A 19,719-nucleotide genomic window follows, 5' to 3' on the forward strand; every position below is an offset into this window, starting at 1 on the left:
TTTCAGGGAAGGAAATCTGCCATCCTTATATACTTTGGCCGACATGTGAATCCAGACATTCAGTGTAGTTGTCTCTCAACTGCCCTCTGGGAAATTACTAGATTAGATTACTTACAGTGTGGAAACAGGCCCTTCGGCCCAACAAGTCCACACCGCCCCGCCGAAGCGTAACCCACCCATACCCCTACATCTACCCATTACCTAACACTACGGGCAATTTAGCCTGGCCAATTCACCTGACCTGCACATCTTTGGACTGTGGGAGGAAACCGGAGCACCCGGAGGAAACCCACGCAGACACGGGGAGAATGTGCAAACTCCACACAGTCAGTCGCCTGAGGCGGGAATTGAACCCGGGTCTCCGGCGCTGTGAGGCAGCAGTGCTAACCACTGTGCCACCGTGCCGCCCAAAATTAAATGATGGGCATCAAATGTTGGCTGGCCAGTGATGTGCACATCGTGTGAATGAATATGAAACAATAAGTTCTGGCATACATATTACTGGAGGGATGTGCTCGCACTGAAGAGGATGCAGAGACGACTTACCAGGTGTTGCCTGGACTGTAGACCTTCGGTGATGAAGAGAGATTGGACAGACTGAGCTGTTTTCCTTACAGCAGAGAAGATTAAGAGGGGACACAAGACGCATAAGATATAGGAGAAGAATTAGGCCATGAGGCCCATCGAACCTGCTTTTTCGATCATACCTGATATGTTTCTCAAATCCGTTTTTCTGCCTTCTCCCCATAACCTTTGGTCTCCTCACGAATCAAGAGTCTCTCTACCTCTGTCTTAAAGACACACAATGATTTGGTCTCCACAGCCCTGTGTGGCAATGAGTTCCAAGAGTTGCCACCCTCTGGCTGAAGAAATTTCTCCTCGCCTTCATTCCAAGAGTTATCACTTCACTCAGATACTTTAGCCTCAGGTCCTAGTTTTCCTATTAATGCATACATCTTCTATATATCCACTCCCAGCATTCTGTAAGTTTCAATGAAATATGATTGAGATGTATAAAATGGAGGTGCATAGGCTGGGTAGACAGGAAAAAGAAATTGCCCCTTGATGGAGGGATCAATAAGATATAGGAGATGAAATTAGGCCATTCAGTCCCATCAAATCTGCTCTGTCATTCAGTCATGGCTGATATGTTTCTCAACCCCATTCTTCTGCTTTCTCCCTATAACCCTTGATCCTCTTGACACTCAGTCTTAAATATACCCAATGACCCGGCCTCCTCAGTCTGCTGTGGCAGTGAATTCCATAGATTCACTGATGTCTGGCTGAAGAAATTTGTCCTTATCTCCATTCTAAAAGGTATTCCCCTAAATCTCAGGCTATGCTCTCGGGTCCTAGTCTCTCCTACCACTGGTGGCAGAGATTTAAGTTGAGGGGGATGAGGTTTAGAGGAGATGCTAGGAAAAACCTTTTTTACCCAGAGAGTGGTGGGAATCTGGAATTTGCTGCCTGTAAGGATGGTGGAGACAAAAGCCCTCAAAAGATTTAAGAAGTATTTTGATGTGCATCTGCAATATCAAGGCATACAAGGCTATGGGCCAAGTGCTGGAAAATGGGATTAGAATAATTAGATGGTTGCTTTTGACTGGCGCAGATACATTGGGCCAAAGGCAGTTTTCTTTGCTGTCGACCTCTATGATTCTATGTCTACAGGACTGCAGGAGGTGTACTATTTCCTATATTTCTATGTATGCTTGGAATGAAACCACAGCAAGTGATAGTCATTTTAGGAGACATAAAAAGGGTCAGATTAGCATCTTCCCATGTAGAATCACTTACCTGCTAGGGTAGCAGCAAATGGGTCCTTTGGTTCAAATGGGCATTTCCCTCGTCCCTTTTCCATTCCTTGTACTCTATTCTCTGATGTGTTGACAGAATTGAAGATGTTCTGAAATACAGCAATGCACATCTATGAAAAATATGTACTATACTGAAAGCTGCACATAGTAATCCTGTAGCCATCTCTCCAGAATTGTGACCAGATCATATTTATTCACTATCGATTTGTTTACTTTGTTATGAAAGCTAAGCACATTCAGATATAGATCTTTTAGTTTTTTTGGTCATCTTCATGGCATTTGATGGTCTTAGGATTTTATTCTCTGTTCCTTCCTGCCATTCTTTGACTTTAATTTCTCATCGAAGTACTTTTCGCACAACTCCATTCCTTGATTTGATAGTTTACTCAAATTTGATCCCTCACAACCATTTTTAGTAATAAAGCCTTCTCTACTTCCCTAACTGCACGGAGAAAGTGAGGCCTGCAGATCAGAGTCGAAGAGTGTGCTGCTGGAGTAGCATAGCAGGTCAGGCAGCATCCGAGGAGCAGGACAGTTGACATTTCAGGCATAAGTCCTGATGACGGGCTTATGCCTGAAACGTCAACTGTCCTGATCTTCTGATGCTGCCTCACCGGCTGTGCTCTTCCAGCATCACACTGGTTCCCTGACTATAGGACTCATGAGAACATCCATCCAGCACAATTCAAATGTGCACCGCGCGAATAGTACAGACCCCATAATCTCCAGTGCTGGTGCCAGGGGCCTGCCAACCAGAATGCACTTTTCACATCCAGTCCCTGAGGTATGCATTCACTTCTCTAATCTCTTTCATATGATGCCAATCCACACTCGGTTCAAGTGGAAATTCAGAGATTATTATCTTTAAGGTTCTCGTTTCGAATTTAACCTCACACTCCCTCAGCAGTACCTCTCTTCCAGTTCTATCAATGGTGCTCATCCTGATGTGAATCACAATCACTGAATTTTTAAAAATTCATCCATGAGGTGTGAGTATCGCTGGCTGGGCCAGTATTTATTGCCCACCATAGTTCCCCTTAAAAAGGTGGCAGTGAGCTGTATTCTTGAATCACTGCAGGCCATGTGCTGTAGGTACACCTACAATTCTGTTAAGGAATGAATTCCAGGATTGACTAAGCAACACTGAAGGAATACCAATATTTCCATGTCAGAATTATGAGTGGCTTGGAGGGGAACTTGTAGATGAAGGTGTTCCCGTGTATCTACTTCCCTTTTCCTTCTAGATGGAAGTGGTCATTGTTTTGGAAGGTGTTGTCTAAGAATGTCAATGTCTGCACAGACCATAAAAAATAGAAACAGGAGTAGGCTGTTCAGTCCCTCGAGGCAAAAGTAAGAACTGCAGATGCTGGAAACCAGAGTTTAGATCAGAGTGGTGCTGGAAAAGCACAGCAGGTCAGGCAGCATCTGAGGAGCAGGAAAATCGACATTTCGGGCAAAAGCCCTTCATCAGGGCTCAATTTTCCTGCTCCTTGGATGCTGCCTGACCTGCTGTGCTTTTCCAGCACCACTGATCTAAACTCTGTTCAGTCCCTCGAGCCTGTTCCGTCATTCAATAAGATCTGACAATTCTTACATCCACTTTTCTGCCCTTTTCTATAGCCCTGGACATGCCAGATGATCAAGATTCCATCTCAGCCTTAAACATACATCATGTCTCTACTCCAACAGCTCTCTCTGGCAGGAGTTCCAGAGAGAAGGAATTCCTCTACATCTTACTCTTAAATTGGGGCCTCTTTATTCTGAGATTATGTCCTAGACTCTCCAATGAGGGGAAACAAACTCTCAGCATTTACTCTTTCGAGTCCTTGGGAATCCTAAAATCTTTTAAACTCCAGTGAGTAGCCTTTGCTCATAAGACAATCCCACCTTACCTGGGACCATCCTAGAGGACTGTCTCTGAACTGCCTCCAAGAAACAATATTTTTCCTTAAATAAGGGGAACAAATCTGCTCACAGCATTCCAGATGTGCTGTCACCAGCACCTTGCACAGTTGCAATAAGACTTCCTTACTCTTATACTCAAATCTCCTTGAAACAACATTCGATTACCCTTCCCAATTCCCTGCTGTATCTGTGTTTAGCTTTCTATATTTAATATACAAGTAAGCCCTAGTCCCTTTGCGTTGCAGCTTACTCAATTTAAATAATTTTCTGATGCTCTGCAATGCATCTTGTAGACAGTACACACTACTGCCACTGAGCGTCAGTGGTGGAGGGAGTGGATGTTTGTGGATGTGGTGCCAATCAGTGGGCTGCTTTGTTTAATTAGATTCCCTACAGTGTGGAAACAGGCCCTTCAGCCCAACAAGTCCACACTGACCCTCCAAAAAGAGTAACCCACCCAGGCCTATTTCCCTCTGACTAATGCACCTAGCCCTGTGGGCAATTTTAGCATAACCAATGCACCTGATCTGCACATATGTTTGGACTGTGGAAGGAAACCAGAGCAAATCCACGCAGATATGGGTGAATATGCAAAACTCCACACAGACAGTCGCCTGAGGCTGGAATCAAACCCGGGTGCCTGGTACTGTGAGGCTGTAGTGCTAGCCATTGAGCCACCATGCTGCTATTCTAGATGGTGTCAGGCTTGTGTGCTGTTGGAGCTGCACTCATCCAGGTAAATGGCAGTATTCCATCTTTACTTGTGCCTTGTCGATGGTGAATAGACTTTGGGGAGCTGGCAGGTGAGCTATTCACTCCAGGATTATTGGTATTTGTCTTGCTCTTATAGCCATTTCATTTAAACATTTTAATTCACTTGTATGATTTAAGCATCTCTGGCTGGGCCAGTGCTTATTGCTCAACATTTAATGCCCTAAGAAGGTGGTGCTGAGCCAAGTTTCAAATAACTGTAGACGGACTGTATGTGATGCAGACAGACCAACAATGCTCGAGAGAGAGATTTCAACAATTTTGACCCAGCAACAATGAAGGAAAGGCAATATACTTCCAAGTCAAGATGGTGAGTGGCTTGGATGGGAACTTGCAGGAGGTGTTGCTCCCATTTAGCTATTGTCCTTGTCCTTCTAGATGAAAATGGTTCTGTGTTTGGAAGGTGATGCCGAAGGATGTTTGGTGAATTTCGGGATTCCACTTTGAAGACAGCTCACACTGCTACACCTGAGAGTTGGTGATGGAGTGACTACACGTTTGTATATGTGGTACCAAACATTCAGGCTGCTTTATAGAACATAGAACATCGAACAATACAGCACAGAACAGGCCCTTCGGCCCACGATGTTGTGCCGAACATTTGTCCTAGCTTAAGCACCCATCCATGTACCTATCCAATTGCCGCTTAAAGGTCGCCAATGATTCTGACTCTGCCACTCCCACAGGCAGCTCATTCCATACCCCCACCACTCTCTGGGTAAAGAACCAACCCCTGACATCCTGAATGCTGTCCAGTTTCTCCAGTGTTGTTGGGCTGCACTCATTCGCGCAAGTGGGGAGTAGTCCATCACCCTTCTGACTTGTGCTTTGTAGATTGTAACAGGCTTTGAGGAGTCAGGGGGCGAGTTACTTGCTGTAGTATTTCTAGCCTCTGATCTTCTCTTGCAGGCAGAGTGTTTATATGGTGAGCCCAATTGAGTTTCTGGTCAGTGCTAACCCCCAGAATGTTGATAATGGAGGATTCTTTGATGGTAGCGCCATTGAATTTCAAGGGGCAGTGTTTAACCTCTCTTTTATTGGAGATGGTCAATGCCTGGCACTTGTGTCACGTGAATGTTACTTGCCACTTTTCAGCCCAAGCCCAAATATTGTCCATGTTTTGCTACATTTAAACATGGACTGCTTCAGTATCACAGGAGTCAGAACTGTTTTCTGAAGAGGGGTCATATAGGACTTGGAACGTTAACTCTTTCTTTGCAGAGTCGATAGTGCTGTGTTTGCTGTTGGTATCTCCAGTTATTTGGTCTGTGTCATGTCATCTGCCTGATTTCATTCCTTTTTGAGGCTTCATTCTAGCTCTGTCCTGTAGCCATTGAAGTAGGTCTTAAGGTGGAGGACACTAATTACTGCTCTTTTCCCATTTGTTGAAAGTACTGCTCCTGCCGTCACTTGGGAGGAAGCAGTCCCTTAATTAACTTGGTTAACTCCAACTCCTAGTTTCAGACTCCCTTTCTGACTGCATGTAAAAGTAATTGTACTGCATTTTCTACTGCTCAGCTTTACCACTACCAAACTAAATAGGAAGTAGGTGGATGTGGTTCACAGAATGGGGAACTTATTAACAAAAAAAAATGAACTGCAGACTCTGGAAATCAGAAACTAAAACAGAAATTTCTGGTAAAATTCAGCAGGTCTGCCAGTGTCTGTGGAGAGAAAGCACATTTAACATTTCACGTGCAGTCACCATTCTTCACAACTTTCTTTGTTGAGGAACTAATTAACCTCAAGGCATTTAAATTCAGGAATCCTTTATAAATACATTTACAATGCTTTAAATGAGAGATGTTTATTAATTTAGGGGAGATTTGTTTGCCTTTAGGTTTCAGCAGGAAAATTATTAAAAATACACTTACGATGTATGCACACTGAGGATCAAAAGCATATGTCCCACAGGCAAAGAGATGTGTCTCATTCCAGGCTTTCAGAATTCGAATATAGTTATGGCATTTGGTCTATATTAACAAAAGTAAAAAAAAGAGCATTAGTCAATTAACCAGAAATCTAGTCACAGAAAAGGAAATAATTTCACAAATTATTTGCTCTGTTGGACTGTCATACTCCCAGATTTGAAAACCATAGTGATGAATACAATAAAAATTGACACTGCTGGATGACTTATTTCCAAACGGACAGGTTATCAAGATGGACCTGTGACATTAACAACTTTTGAATCAGCAGCATTGGTGTACTGATATTCAACTGATGTTTAAAAATCACAAACAACATTAAACAGGGTGGATAGTCAGAGTCTTTTCCCAGGGTAAAAATGTCAAATACGAGGAAACAGAGTCATAGAGATGTACAGCATGGAAACAGACCCTTCTGTCCAACCCATCCATGCCGACCAGATATCCCAACCCAATCTAGCCCCACCTGCCAGCACCCGGCCCATATCCCTCCAAACCCTTCCTATTCATATACCCATCCAAATGCCTCTTAAATGTTGCAAGTGTACCAGCTAGGAGAAAGTGAGGACTGCAGATGTGAAGATCAGGGCTGAAAAATGTGTTTCTGGAAAAGCGCAGGTCAGGCAGCATCCAAGGAGCAGGAGAATCGATGTCTCAGGCATAAGCCCTTCTTCAGGAAGTGTACCAGCCTCCACCACTTCCTCTGGCAGTTCATTTCATTCATGTACCACCCTCTTGTGTGAAGAAGTTGCACCTTAGGTCTCTTTTATATCTTTCCCCTCTCACCCTACACCTATGTCCTTAATTCTGGACTCACCTACTCCAGGGAAAAGACTTTGTCTATTTATCCTATCCATTCCTCATGATTTTGTAAACCTCTATAAGGTATCCCCTCAGCCTCCGACAGTCCAGGGAAACAGCCCCAGCCTGTTCAGCCTTTCCCTGTAGCTCAAATCCTCCAAACCTGGCAACATCCTTGGAAATCCTTTTTGAACCCTTTAAGGTTTCACAACATCTTTCCAATAGGAAGGAGACCAGAATTGCTTGTAATATTCCAACAGTGGCCTAATCAATGTCCTGTATAGCCGCAACATGATCTCCCAACTCCTGTACTCAATACTCTGACCAATAAAGAAAAGCATACCAAGTGCCTTATTCACTTTCCTATCTACCTGCGACTCCACTTCCAAGGTGCTATGAACCTGCACTCCAAGGTCTCTTTCTTCAGCAACACTCTAAAACGCAATCACGTTTGTGAGACATGATTTCCCACGCACAAAGACATGTTGACCATCCCTAATCAGTCCTTGCCTTTCCAAATACATGTACATCCTGTCCCTCAGGATTCCCTCCAACAATTTGCCCACCATCTGGTCACTGGTCTATAGTTCCCTGGTTTGTCCTTACCACCCTTCTTAAACAGTCGCACCATGTTTGCCAACCTCCAGCCCTCCAGTCACCTCACCTGTGACTATCGATGATACAAATATCTCAGCAAGAAGCTCAGCAATCACTTCCCACAGAGTTCTAGGGCACACCTGATCAGGTCCTGGGGATTTATCCACCTTTATGCATTTCAAGGCTTCCTCCTCTGTAATATGGACATTTTCCAAGGTGTCACCATCTATTTCCCTAAATTCTATATCTTCCATATCCTTTTCCACAGAACTGGCTCAAAGGTAGAAGACAGAGGGTTGTGGTGGAGAGTTGTTTTTCACACTGGAGGCCTATGACCAGTGGAATGCCACAAGGATCGATGCTGGGTCCTCTACTTTTTGTCATTTACATAAATGATTTGGATGCGAACATAAGAGGTACATTTAGTAAGTTTGCAGATGACACCAAAATTGCAGGTGTTGTGGACATCGAAGAGGGTTACCTCAGATTACAACAGGATCTGGACCAGATAGGCCAATGGGCTGAGAAGTGGCAGATGGAGTTTAATTCAGGTAAATATCAGGTGCTGCATTTTGGGAAAGCAAACCTTAGCAGGATTTATACACTTAATGGTAGGGTCCTAGTAAGCGTTGCTGAACAAAGAAGACTTTGGAGTGCAGATTCATAGCTCCTTGAAAGTGGAGTCACAGGTGGATAGGATAGTGAAGGCGGCGTTTGGTATGCTTTCCTTTATTGGTCAGAATATTGAGTACAGGAGTTGGGAGGTCAGGTTGCGCTGTACAGGACATTGGTTAGGCCACTGTTGGAATATTGCATGCAATTCTGGTCTCCTTCCTATCGGAAAGATATTGTGAAACTTGAAAGGGTTCAGAAAAGATTTACAAGGATGTTACCAGGGTTGGAGAATTTGAGCTACAGGGAGAGGCTGAACAGGCTGGGGCTGTTTTCCCTGGAGCGTTGGAGGCTGAGGGGTAACCTTATAGAGGTTTACAAAATTATGAAGGGCATGGATAGGATAAATCGACAAAGTCTTTTCCCTGAGGTCAGGGAGTCCAGAACTAGAGGGCACAGGTTTAGGGTGAGAGGGGAAAGATATAAAAGAGAACTAAGGGGCAACTTTTTCACGCAGAGGGTGGTACATGTATGGAATGAGCTGCCAGAGGATGTGGTGGAGGCTGGTACAAGTGCAACATTTAAGAGGCATTTGGATGGGTATATGAATAGGAAGGGTTTGGAGGGATATGGGCCGAGTGCTGGCAGGTGGGACTAAGTTGGGTTGGGATATCGGCATGGACAGGTTGGACCGAAGGGTCTGTTTCCATGCTGTACATCTCTATGACTCTATGACTCTAAAAACTGATGCAAAATACTCGTTTAGTGTGTCCCCCATTTTCTGCGGCTCCACACAAAGGGCACCTTGCTGATCTTTGAGGGGCCCTATTCTCTCCCTTTTGTCCTTAATGTATTTGCAAAAACCCTTTGGATTCTCCTTAATTCTATTTGCCAAAGCTATCTCTCTCATGTTCCCTTTTTGCCCTCCTGATTTCCCTCTTAAGTATACTCCTACTGCCTTTATATTCTTCTCAGGATTCACTCAATCTATCCTGTCTATTCTTCCTTCTTGTTCTTAACCAAACCGTCAATTTCATTAGTCATCCCTTTACCTACCAGCCTTCCCTTTCACCCCAACAGGAATATATTTTCTCTGGATTCTCGTTGTCTCATTTCTGAAGGCTTTCCATTTACCTGCGAACATCTGCCCAAAATCAGCTTTAGAAAGTTCTCGCCCAATGCCATCAAAATTGGCCTTTCTCCAATTTAGAATTTTAATTTTTAGATCTGGTCTATCCTTTTCCATCACTATTTTAAAACTAATATAATTTAATGGCTCTCCATAATAGGTTTATGGAGAGCAGGAGAAGTTTAAAGGAGATAAGTGAGGAAATTTTTTTTATACACAAGAGTGGTATACACACCGGGTGGCACAGTGGCTCAGTGGTTAGCACTTCTGCCTCACAGCGCCAGGATCCCCAGTTCAATTCCAGTCTCAGGTGACTGTCTTGTGGAGTTTGCACATTCTCCCAGTGTCTGCGTGGGTTTCCTCCCACAGTCCAAAGATGTGTGGGTTAGGTGAATTGGCCATACTAAATTGTCCACTGTGTTAGGTGCATTGATCAGGGGTAAGTACAGGGTAGGGGAATGGATCTGGATGGGTTACTCTTCGGAGAGTCAGTGTGGACTTGTTGGGCCAAAGGGCCTGTTTCCATGCTGTAGGGAATCTAATCTAGTGTGGTAGGTGCCTGGAATACACTGCCAGGAGAGGTGGTAGCAGCAGATGCGATAGCAATGTTTAAGAGATATTTAGATAGATATATAAACAGATAAGGAATAAAGGGTTACAGGCCATTTATAGGCAGATGGGATTAGTTTTGAATATCATCACGATTGGCACAGACATGATAGGCTGCACTGTTCCATGTTCTAATATTCTCAGTTTGGTATTAATGGCTCCAAAATATCAATTTATGTTGGCTAAAGTACAAAACAAGTGCATTAAAAAAATCAATCCAGAAGAACCAGATTATGGTTGCTTGAATACTTGCATTCAAATTCAACATCACTAAGGCCTTCAGAAAAAATGTCACCAATAAAGGCAAGAGCCAGATTGCGGTCAAGCATCCCTGTCGGACAGCTCCAAATGAGAAAGGAAGTCAGTTCATTAGACTTGAGAACCAGACTGGACTTGAATGCAACACACGGTCAATCAAATGGATTATTACAAGCAATGTAACAGATTGATACAGTCAGCCCTCAGGGTTCAAAACAACAACAGGAAGAGGGAAATCTTCACTGAGACAGCTCCACAAGAAAACAGAGTGAATAGATAGTTCTAATCTCAATGTGGAATGGCACTTATGCAGCAGTTACCTGCAAAACAAGAGTATGTGGGGTGAGGTCAGGGTCAGAGAGAGATGCAATTGTGGTGTATTTGTAATGGCAAACTCTTAGTTTTGTTTGCAAGTTTGAGTCAAAGTTTTTTGTTAGGATTTACTGCCACAAGGTCTAGAACACTTTCTCACCCTCTCTTACCACACTCGTCTCATTAATTACATACCTCGACTCTATGGCATATATCACATCCATTTTCATAGAATCATAGAATCCCTACAGTGTGGAAACAGGCCTTCAGCCCAACAAGTCCACAGCGACCCTCCAAAGTGCAACAAACCCAGACCCATTCCCCTAACCTAGTACAGAATCATAGAATCCCAACAGTTTTCTGTCCCATTTTACCACTTGTCCTTCCTGGAACAATTCACCTCTCAGCAGGTATCTCCCAAATATCAACATCTATTGTGGCTGTGCCATCTTTAGGACATTACATGCAAGCAAATGAACGCTGGCATTCTGAAACTGCCTCACTTACTAATGATCAGAATCGGAACAAGATGGAGAAGGGAAAGATGACATTGCACATCTTTGACAGATACCTGCAGGATAGAATGGGTTTATAAAAGGAGTTTTGCTTATGGAAGATACCAGAGAAGGCTGTGTCACCAGACCCTTCTAGCCTAGTCCTAGGTCACCATTCCTGCAGGGAGACCGAGACACTGATGTTCTGCCAAATGAGTCAGTGCCACATTGTATGCTACTGCCACTCCCAGTCATTGCAAACGTTGGTCATGACACCTTCCCTCCCGCTTATCTTGCAGGTTCGGCAAGCCACTAAGTGATATCCAAGAAACATCTGGGTGCAAAAGGATATAAATACTGGTAAGCAGATCACAGGCTTCAATATCTGGCGAGCACCTCACTGCGAGAACTCCACAGTTGGAAGAACCAGCTCAGACTGCTGGCAGTCGGAGGACTGCCACAGACCAGACACCTGCAGAGTCCCAGGCAGGAGATGACACTGTGGTGTCACCAACCAGGAACTGTATCTGAATGCACACGAACAGCACCAGGAGCAGACAGGCAAATGGGATTCAATGGTTCTCATTACCCAGACGATGCAGTAATACATTAAACCGTGAAGATCATTCCCTTGTTTTTAAACTATATCCGCCTGTTTGTAGATTCTCCTGCAAGAGGAAACACCCTTTCCACATCCACCTGGTCATGTCCTCTCAGGATCTCACTTGTTTCATTAAGTCATCTGACTGTTCTAAATTCCAGTGGACTCAAACCTAGTCTGTATAGCCTTTCCTCATAAGGCAATCCACTCATTCAGGTATTAGTTGAGTAAGCTTTTCCTGAACTGCTTCCAAGAGAATAAAATCCTTCACCAAGTATAGTGATAAGATATAGGAGCAAATTACGCCTTCAATCTGTACTGTAAACAGGTCGGGATGAGGTGTCAAACAATGCTTTATATAACTGAAACAAAATGCACGGTGGCACAGTGGTTAGCACTGCTGCCTCACAGCACCAGAGACCCGGGTTCAATTCCCGCCTCGGGCGACTGACTGTGTGGAGTTTGCACGTTCTCCCCGTGTCTGCGTGGGTTTCCTCCGGGTGCTCCGGTTTCCTCCCACAGTCCAAAGATGTGCCGGTCAGGTGAATTGGCCATGCTAAATTGCCCGTAGTGTTAGGTAAGGGGTAGATGTAGATGTAGGGGTATGGGTGGGTTACGCTTCGGCGGGGCGGTGTGGACTTGTTGGGCCGAAGGGCCTGTTTCCACACTGTAAGTAATCTAATCAATCTAATCTAATCTAAAAATAATAAATGCACTCTTGCATTACATTCCCCTCAAAATAAAACATAAAATTCTATTAGCTTTCCTGCTTACTAACCTTCTATGAAGCATGCACTAAGATACGCAGATCAACGTTTTGATTAGCAAAAGGGGCATCTCAGCAAACCCTGCAGACAGGTCTGTATGTATTTCCTCCAGGTGCTCCAGTTTCCTCCCACAGTCCAAAGCATGGGCAGGTTAGGTGGATCAGCCAAGGGAAATGCAGGGTTAAAGGGACAGGGTAGGTGAGAGGTGGGTCTGGATGGGATGCTCTTTGGAGGGCCGGTGTGAACTCGATGGGCCGAATGGCCTCCTTCCACACAATAGGGATTCTCTGATGGTAGAAACCACTGAACAGCTGTCTAGTCTTTCACTCTGCTCTTTACACCCATTTGTTTTGTATGCAGGTGTAGAATGGGAATTTATAAGGTGCCTAGAGATCTAACTGGTAGAGTTATATGCAGACAGTTCTTACTGAAGGGAGGGGGAGTTGCATTTTTGATTAGGGTGAGTATCACAACTGTAATCAGAAGTGAAATAATTGAAGAATCATCTAATGAGGCTTTGTGAGTAGAGCTAAAAAATAAGAAGGAGATGGTGACATTATCGTGGTTGTACTATAGCCCCCAAACAGTCAACAGCAATTAGAGGAACAAATATACAGGGAGATTAGGGAGACTTGCAGGAGCAATAGGGCTGTCATAGTAAGGGGATTTTAATTTTCCTCACATAGACTGGGACTGCCATGGTGTTAAGAGCTTAGATGGGGTGGAATTTATTAAGTGCATCCAGCAAAGTTTCCTCAAGCAATATACAGAGGATCCTACTCAGGAATGGGCAAATCCCGATCTATTCTTGGGAAATAGGGCAGGACAGATGATGGAGGTAAAGTGGTGGAGCAGTGACTATAGTTCTATGAATTTCTAAATAATAATGGGAGAGGGACAAAACTGGTTCACAGGTTCAAGTTCTAAACTGGGGCAAGGGGAATTTTGATGGAATTAGGAACTTGCAAGGATTGATAAGAGGAGTTTGTTTGCAGGCAAAGGGAACTTCAGCAAGTGGGAGGCTTTTAAAAGTGAGAAAGCTAGACTTCAAGGTCGCTATGTTCCTGTGAAGGTGAAAGGCAAGGTTAGCAGGAATATGGAACCCTGGATGACAAAGAGATATTGAGGCTTTGACCAGAAAAAAAAAAGGAGGCATGGCTCAGGTACAGGCAGCAGGGATTAAAGAGAACCCCTGGAGGTATATAGGGGATACAGGAGTTTACTGAAGGAGGAAATCAGGAGGGCGAAAAGGGGACACAAGATTACCTTCCTCACTGTCTGGGCTGGCAAGATTAGGGTGAATCCAAAGAAGTTCTTTAATATATTAAAGGAAAAAGAATAACTAGATATATTTCTCCCCTATGTTTACCATAGAGAAAGACAAGACGACTTGGGAACTTGGGGAAGTTAGTGGAGATATCTTGGGGACAGTCCATATCACTGTAGAGGTAGTACTGGAAGTATTAGAATGTATGAAGGTGGATAAGTTTCCTGGTCCTGACCAGATGTATCCAAGAACATTGCAAGAGGAGAGAAAGAAATTGCGGGGACCCTGGCTGATATTTTTGCGTCATCATTAGCCATGGGTGAAGTCCCAAAAAACTGGAGGGTAGTAAATGTTGTGCCTTATTCAAGGAGGACTGTAAAGAAAAGCCTGGGAACTACAGACTAGTAAACTTAACATCTGTGGTGGGGAAGTTACTTGAGAACATTCTGAGAGATAGGATATAATACATTTGGAAAGACAGGGTTTCATTCGGAGTAGTCAGCATGGCTTTATGCATGGGAGATCATGCCTCACAAATTTGTTCCAGTTCTTTGATGAAGTGACCAGGGAGGTTGACAAGAGTAGGGCAGTACATATAGTCTATATGGATTTCAGCAAGGCCTTTCATAAGATTCCACATGGTAGGCTGCTCTGGAAGGTCAGACTGCATGGAATATAGAGCGAGCTGGCAAACTGGATACATAATTGGCTTGATGGCAGGAAGCAGACTGTAATAGTGGAAGGATACTTGTCAGACTGGAGGTCTGTGACTAGTGGAGTGCCTCAGGGGTCAGTGCTGGGCCCATTGCTGTTTGTTATCCATACCAATGATTTGGATGAGAATGTTCAAGGCAAGGTTAGTAAGTTTAGAGATGACACTGAAATAGGCAGTATCGTGGACAGTAAGGAAGGTTGTCAGAAATTGCAGCACGACCTTGATCAGCTGGGGAAGTGGGCTGAGAAATGGCAGATGGAGTTTAATATAGATGTGTGAGGCCTTGCACTTTGGAAAGTCAAATCAAGTTTCATGGTGAATGTAGGGCCTTGAGGAGTGTAGTGGAACAGAGGCACCTTGGGAGTTCAGGTGCACGGTTCTCTGAAAGTGGAGTCACAGGTAGACAGGGCAGTGAAATGGGCTTTTGGCACACCAGCCTTCATCAGTCAGGGCACTGAGCATAGATGTTGCAGTTGTACACGACGTTGGTGAGGCTGCACTTGGATTATTGTGTTCAGTTTTGGTCACCTTGCTATTGGAAGGATGTTATTAAACTGGAAAGGGTACAGAAGAAATTTACAAGGCTGTTACGAGGAGTCAATGGTCTGAGTTATAGGGAGAGGTTGGACAAGCCAGGACCTTTTTCTTTAGAGCATGGGAGACAGAGGGGGGATGTTATAGAAGTGTATAAGGTCATGAGAGGCATGGATAGGGTGAATGCACTCAGTCTTTTTCCCCAGGGTTGGGGAATCGAGGACTAGAGGGCATCAGTTTAAGGTTAAGGGGGAAAGAATAAAAGGGAACCTAAGGGGCAAGTTTTTATCGCAGAGGGTGGTATGCATATGGAATGAGTAGTTGAGGGGAGTACATTAACAACATTTAAAAGGCATTTGGACAAATATGTGGATAGGAAAGGATTAGACGGATATGGACCAAGTGCAGGAAAATGGCATTAGGGTGGGTGGACATTTTGGTCGACAGCTTGAGCCAAAGGACCTGTCTCCATGCTGTAGGACTCTATGACTGTAATCGTGTAAAAGTAAGTGGAGTCTATTTATTTCTAGTAAGTAGCCATTCTTATTAAATACCGCAACCTTCCATCAACCTGGGTCAAAAATAGATGTAAATTGTGGAATTCTACATACGTTTAAAGTCAAACTTTTATGATTACTATTAATAGTGGAGCTTGATTTCCAGTGAGATGTAACATTTTCAATGAAGATCTCTGGGAATTCCATCTTCTAATCGAAGAAGTTTATTTCATTTATACAATACTCAAAAAACACCAAATGAATAACCCACTTTATGTAGCATATTGTTTAACATACCTTGTTGACCCAATATTTATTTATCCTTACATCCTCCACCTGAGATGCTTATATGGCTCAGCTAGTTCCCATATTCACCACCTTGCACATGAAGAAAGGTTTGAAGGCACTGACAACAGTATTGAAAGCTTGTGCTCTAGAATATGTCACTCTAGCCAAACAATGCTGGCATCTACACAACTATGTGGAAATTTGCAACGGTTTGACCTGTACATGAAAAACAGGGCAAATCCAACAAGGCCATCTCCCACCCCAGCAGTCTATTCCCAATCATTAGTAAAGTAATGGGAGGAGTCATTAACAGTGCTAGTAAACATCAAGCACTCAGCAATTACCTGCCCAGTGACACCCAGATTGGGTTCTGCCAGGGCCACTCAGCTCCTGATCTCACCAAAGCTTTGGTTCAAATATGGACAAAAGAGCTGAATTCCAGAGGTGAGGTGAGAGTGACAGTCCTTACCCTCAAGGCTGCAATGGCTACAAGAGGCTAGGAACACCGCAGCAAGTAACTCACATCCTAACTCCCTAAAGCCTGTCCATGATCTACAAGGTACAAGCCAGGAATGTGGTGGAATATTCCACAAGCCTAGATGGGTGTAGCTCCAAGAACATTAAAAAAACTTATCACCAGCCTACTTGATTGGCACCATATTCACAATCACTCCACCCTCCACCACTGATGCTCAGTAGCTGTAGTGTGTATCATCAACAAGATACACTGCAGAAATTCACCAAAGATCCTCAGACAATATCTTCCAAACCCACAATAACTTCCATCTAGAAGGAAAAGAGTATCAGAAATATGGCATCACCACCATCTGCTAGTTCCCTCCAAGCCACTCTTCATCCTGACTTGTAAATATATTGTTGTTCCTTCACTGTCACTTGGTCAAAATCCTGGAATTCCTTTTCTTCAGGTATTGCGAGGCAAACTACAGCACATGGACCACAGCGGTTCAAAAAGGCACCTTATCACCACCTTCTCAAGGGCGACCTGGAACACCAAATAACTGGTGGCCCAGCCAGTGACACCCACGATCCACAAGTGAATAGAGAAAAAGCAAAACTGTGCTTTCAGGTTTGTAGACAAGCGCAGGTTGTAAATTTCATGTTTAATGGGTCATACGCAATAAGCTTAATGGGCTGTATGTCATTCATCTGCTAGGGGAGGTGATGGCCTTGTGTTATAATCACTGGCCTATTAATCCAAGGACCCAGGTAACGTTCGGGGGACCTGGGTTTGAATCCTGCCATGGCCAGATGGTTGAATTTGAATTCAATCAAAATCTGGAATTAAGAATCTAATGATTATCATGAATCCATTGTTGGGAAAAGCTCCTTACTGGACTACGTCTGGACTACGTGTGACTCCAGACCCACAGCAATGTTGTTCACTCCTAACTGGGCAGTTCAGGATGGGCAATATCAGTGGAATAAACTGCCAGAGGAAGTGGTAGATACAGATACAGATACAGTTACAACATTTAAAAGACATTCAGGGGGATATGGCCCAAATGCAGGCAATGGCACTAGTTTAGTTTGGGAACCCTGGTCAGCATGGACAGGTTGGACCATGCTCTATGACTCTGTAAACCAGCTATGCTATTTGAAGCTTTAACAAATTGTGTAGACCCCATGTAACATTACAGCAGAATAAGTTGAGTTGAGGGGTGCGTAGGTTAAGTTATTATATTTTACATTAGGATTAAACCTCAGCACAACCTCATGGGCCAAAGGGCCTGTTCTGTGCTGTACTTTTCTATGTTCTATAATAATAAGTAGTACAGATGGGTATGGAGCAGAGTTGGAGTGTTAGGTGCATCTAGTAGTATTCTGTTAGTTGTTCTTTAACTGAGCCCCTAAATGGGCAGCAAGAATAGCAATGCAAAAAGTACTCAGCAGACCTGACTGGAGGTGTAAAGACGCAATAGCTTTAGTCTTTCAAAATCAGTTCAGTTCTTAAGGTCATCAACTTGAAACATTAATGCAGCTTTTCTCTCACAGAGGCTGTATGACCTGCTGTCCACAGGGTAATTGTTTTCTGTTTTCACGAACACAGAAATAGGAGCAGAACAGATCACATGCCTTCAGGCTCACTGCCTTTATTCCTGATGAAGGGCTTTTGCCCGAAACGTCGATTTCGCTGCTTGTTGGATGCTGCCTGAACTGCTGTGCTCTTCCAGCACCACTAATCCAGTATTTGGTTTTCAGCATCTGCAGTCATTGTTTTTACATGGTCCATTGAGCCTGTTCTGCCATTCAATACACTATGGCTGACTGTGGGCCTCAGGATTTGGTGATGCCGGTGTTGGACTGGGGTGTAAATATCACACAACACCAGGTTATAGTCCAACAGGTTTATCTGGAAGCATCAGCTTTCGGAGCGCTGCTCCTTCATCAGGTGGTTGTGGAGTATAAAACCTGTTGGACAACCTGTTGGACTATAACCTGGTGTTGTGTGATTTTTAACTTTGTGGGCCTCAAGTTCACTTTCCTTCCCAGTCTCCATATTCCTTGATTTCCTGAGAGGCAAAAACAGTCTGACTGTCCCAATCTTGAATGTATTTAACAATGGAGACTCTACAACTTAATGGGAAAGGGAATTTGAGCGATTCACAATACTTTGAGTTTTATAAATTCCTCCTTATTTCAAGCTCCTTATCCTGAGCCCTTGCTCCACATTTTAGATTCCTTGGCTAATGAAAACAATTGACATGGCCACAACTCTTCAGAACCTTATATATTTCTACTTCTAAAGTCCAGTGAACATGGAGTCCATCTCCTCAGCCTCTCATCATAGGATACCATTTTCATTTCGGGGTCCAGTTTAGTGACTCCATAAAACCATAAGAAATAGGAATAGGAAGAGGTTATTCAGCCCCTGAATCCGGTTCGAATATTCAATGAATCATGGCTGATCTAATGTATCTCAGCCTTAAATATACACAAGGACTCTGCACCACCACCACCACCAACCCCACCCCCCCTTTTACTCCCCACCCCATCCCCTGTCCACACATGCTGTAATAGTTCCAGACTCTCATACTCCAAATCCCTTGAAAAAAAGGGGCCACCAAGTATATCTTTTCTTAGTTTTGGCCAGAAGTCACACTACACTAGGTTATAGTCCAACAGATTTATTTGAAATCACAAGCCCTCAGAAACTGGTCCTTCAACAGGTGAAGTTTTCTTAAATATGGAATGCAAAACTGCACATTGTATTCTAGATGTGGTCTCACAAAAACCCTGTACAATTGTAACAAGATTTCTTTTTCTTGTACTCTAATCCCCTTACAATAAAGGTCAAAAAGCCTTGCACTATCCGAATTGCCCATGGCAACTACATGCTAATTTTCTAAATAACTTGCACGAGTAGAACCAACTCCCTCTGAACATTAGCACTGAAAAGCTATACTCCAAAAGTAGAATATTTATCTTGCTTTAAATCTGTTAAAGGGATGACTTAGTAACAAAGTAAAGCTCCACTTTAACTTTTCCTTTTTACTCAAACAGAAAACATTTCAAATATGCGTATTTATTCTCTCATTTTGTAGTACTTATGTGGTAAATATGTGGCCTCTTCAGAGAATAATCAGACTATTAAAACAGACAGCAGGGTAATGTATCCATTATTCTCTTTTCCTAACATCTACAAAGGAGTACTTGTTAAGAAGTGGCAGTATACTCCCTCACTAATCTCATCAAAAGAATTATCAGCAGGACATTATAGGGTAAATAGAACATTTAACACTGTATCGAGACTGACCGTGAAATCGAATTGATACACCGAGGCTTCTGTCACCAGATT

At 43.5% G+C, this 19,719-nt stretch overlaps 1 protein-coding gene across 1 annotated transcript in view; it reads right to left on the bottom strand.

Moving 5' to 3' along the window:
* sema4f (sema domain, immunoglobulin domain (Ig), transmembrane domain (TM) and short cytoplasmic domain, (semaphorin) 4F) overlaps positions 1 to 19,719 on the bottom strand; it is a 251,129-nt gene that overhangs the window by 112,927 nt on the left and 118,483 nt on the right. The window contains exons 4-5 of the mRNA XM_072577811.1: positions 6,368 to 6,466; positions 1,798 to 1,906 (exon numbers count right to left, since the gene is read on the bottom strand). Of these exons, the coding sequence (XP_072433912.1) occupies positions 1,798 to 1,906; positions 6,368 to 6,466 (208 nt within the window). The remainder of the gene's footprint in view (positions 1 to 1,797; positions 1,907 to 6,367; positions 6,467 to 19,719) is intronic.

This window comes from Chiloscyllium punctatum, chromosome 1 (genome assembly GCF_047496795.1).
Source record: "Chiloscyllium punctatum isolate Juve2018m chromosome 1, sChiPun1.3, whole genome shotgun sequence".
Taxonomy (NCBI): domain Eukaryota; kingdom Metazoa; phylum Chordata; class Chondrichthyes; order Orectolobiformes; family Hemiscylliidae; genus Chiloscyllium; species Chiloscyllium punctatum.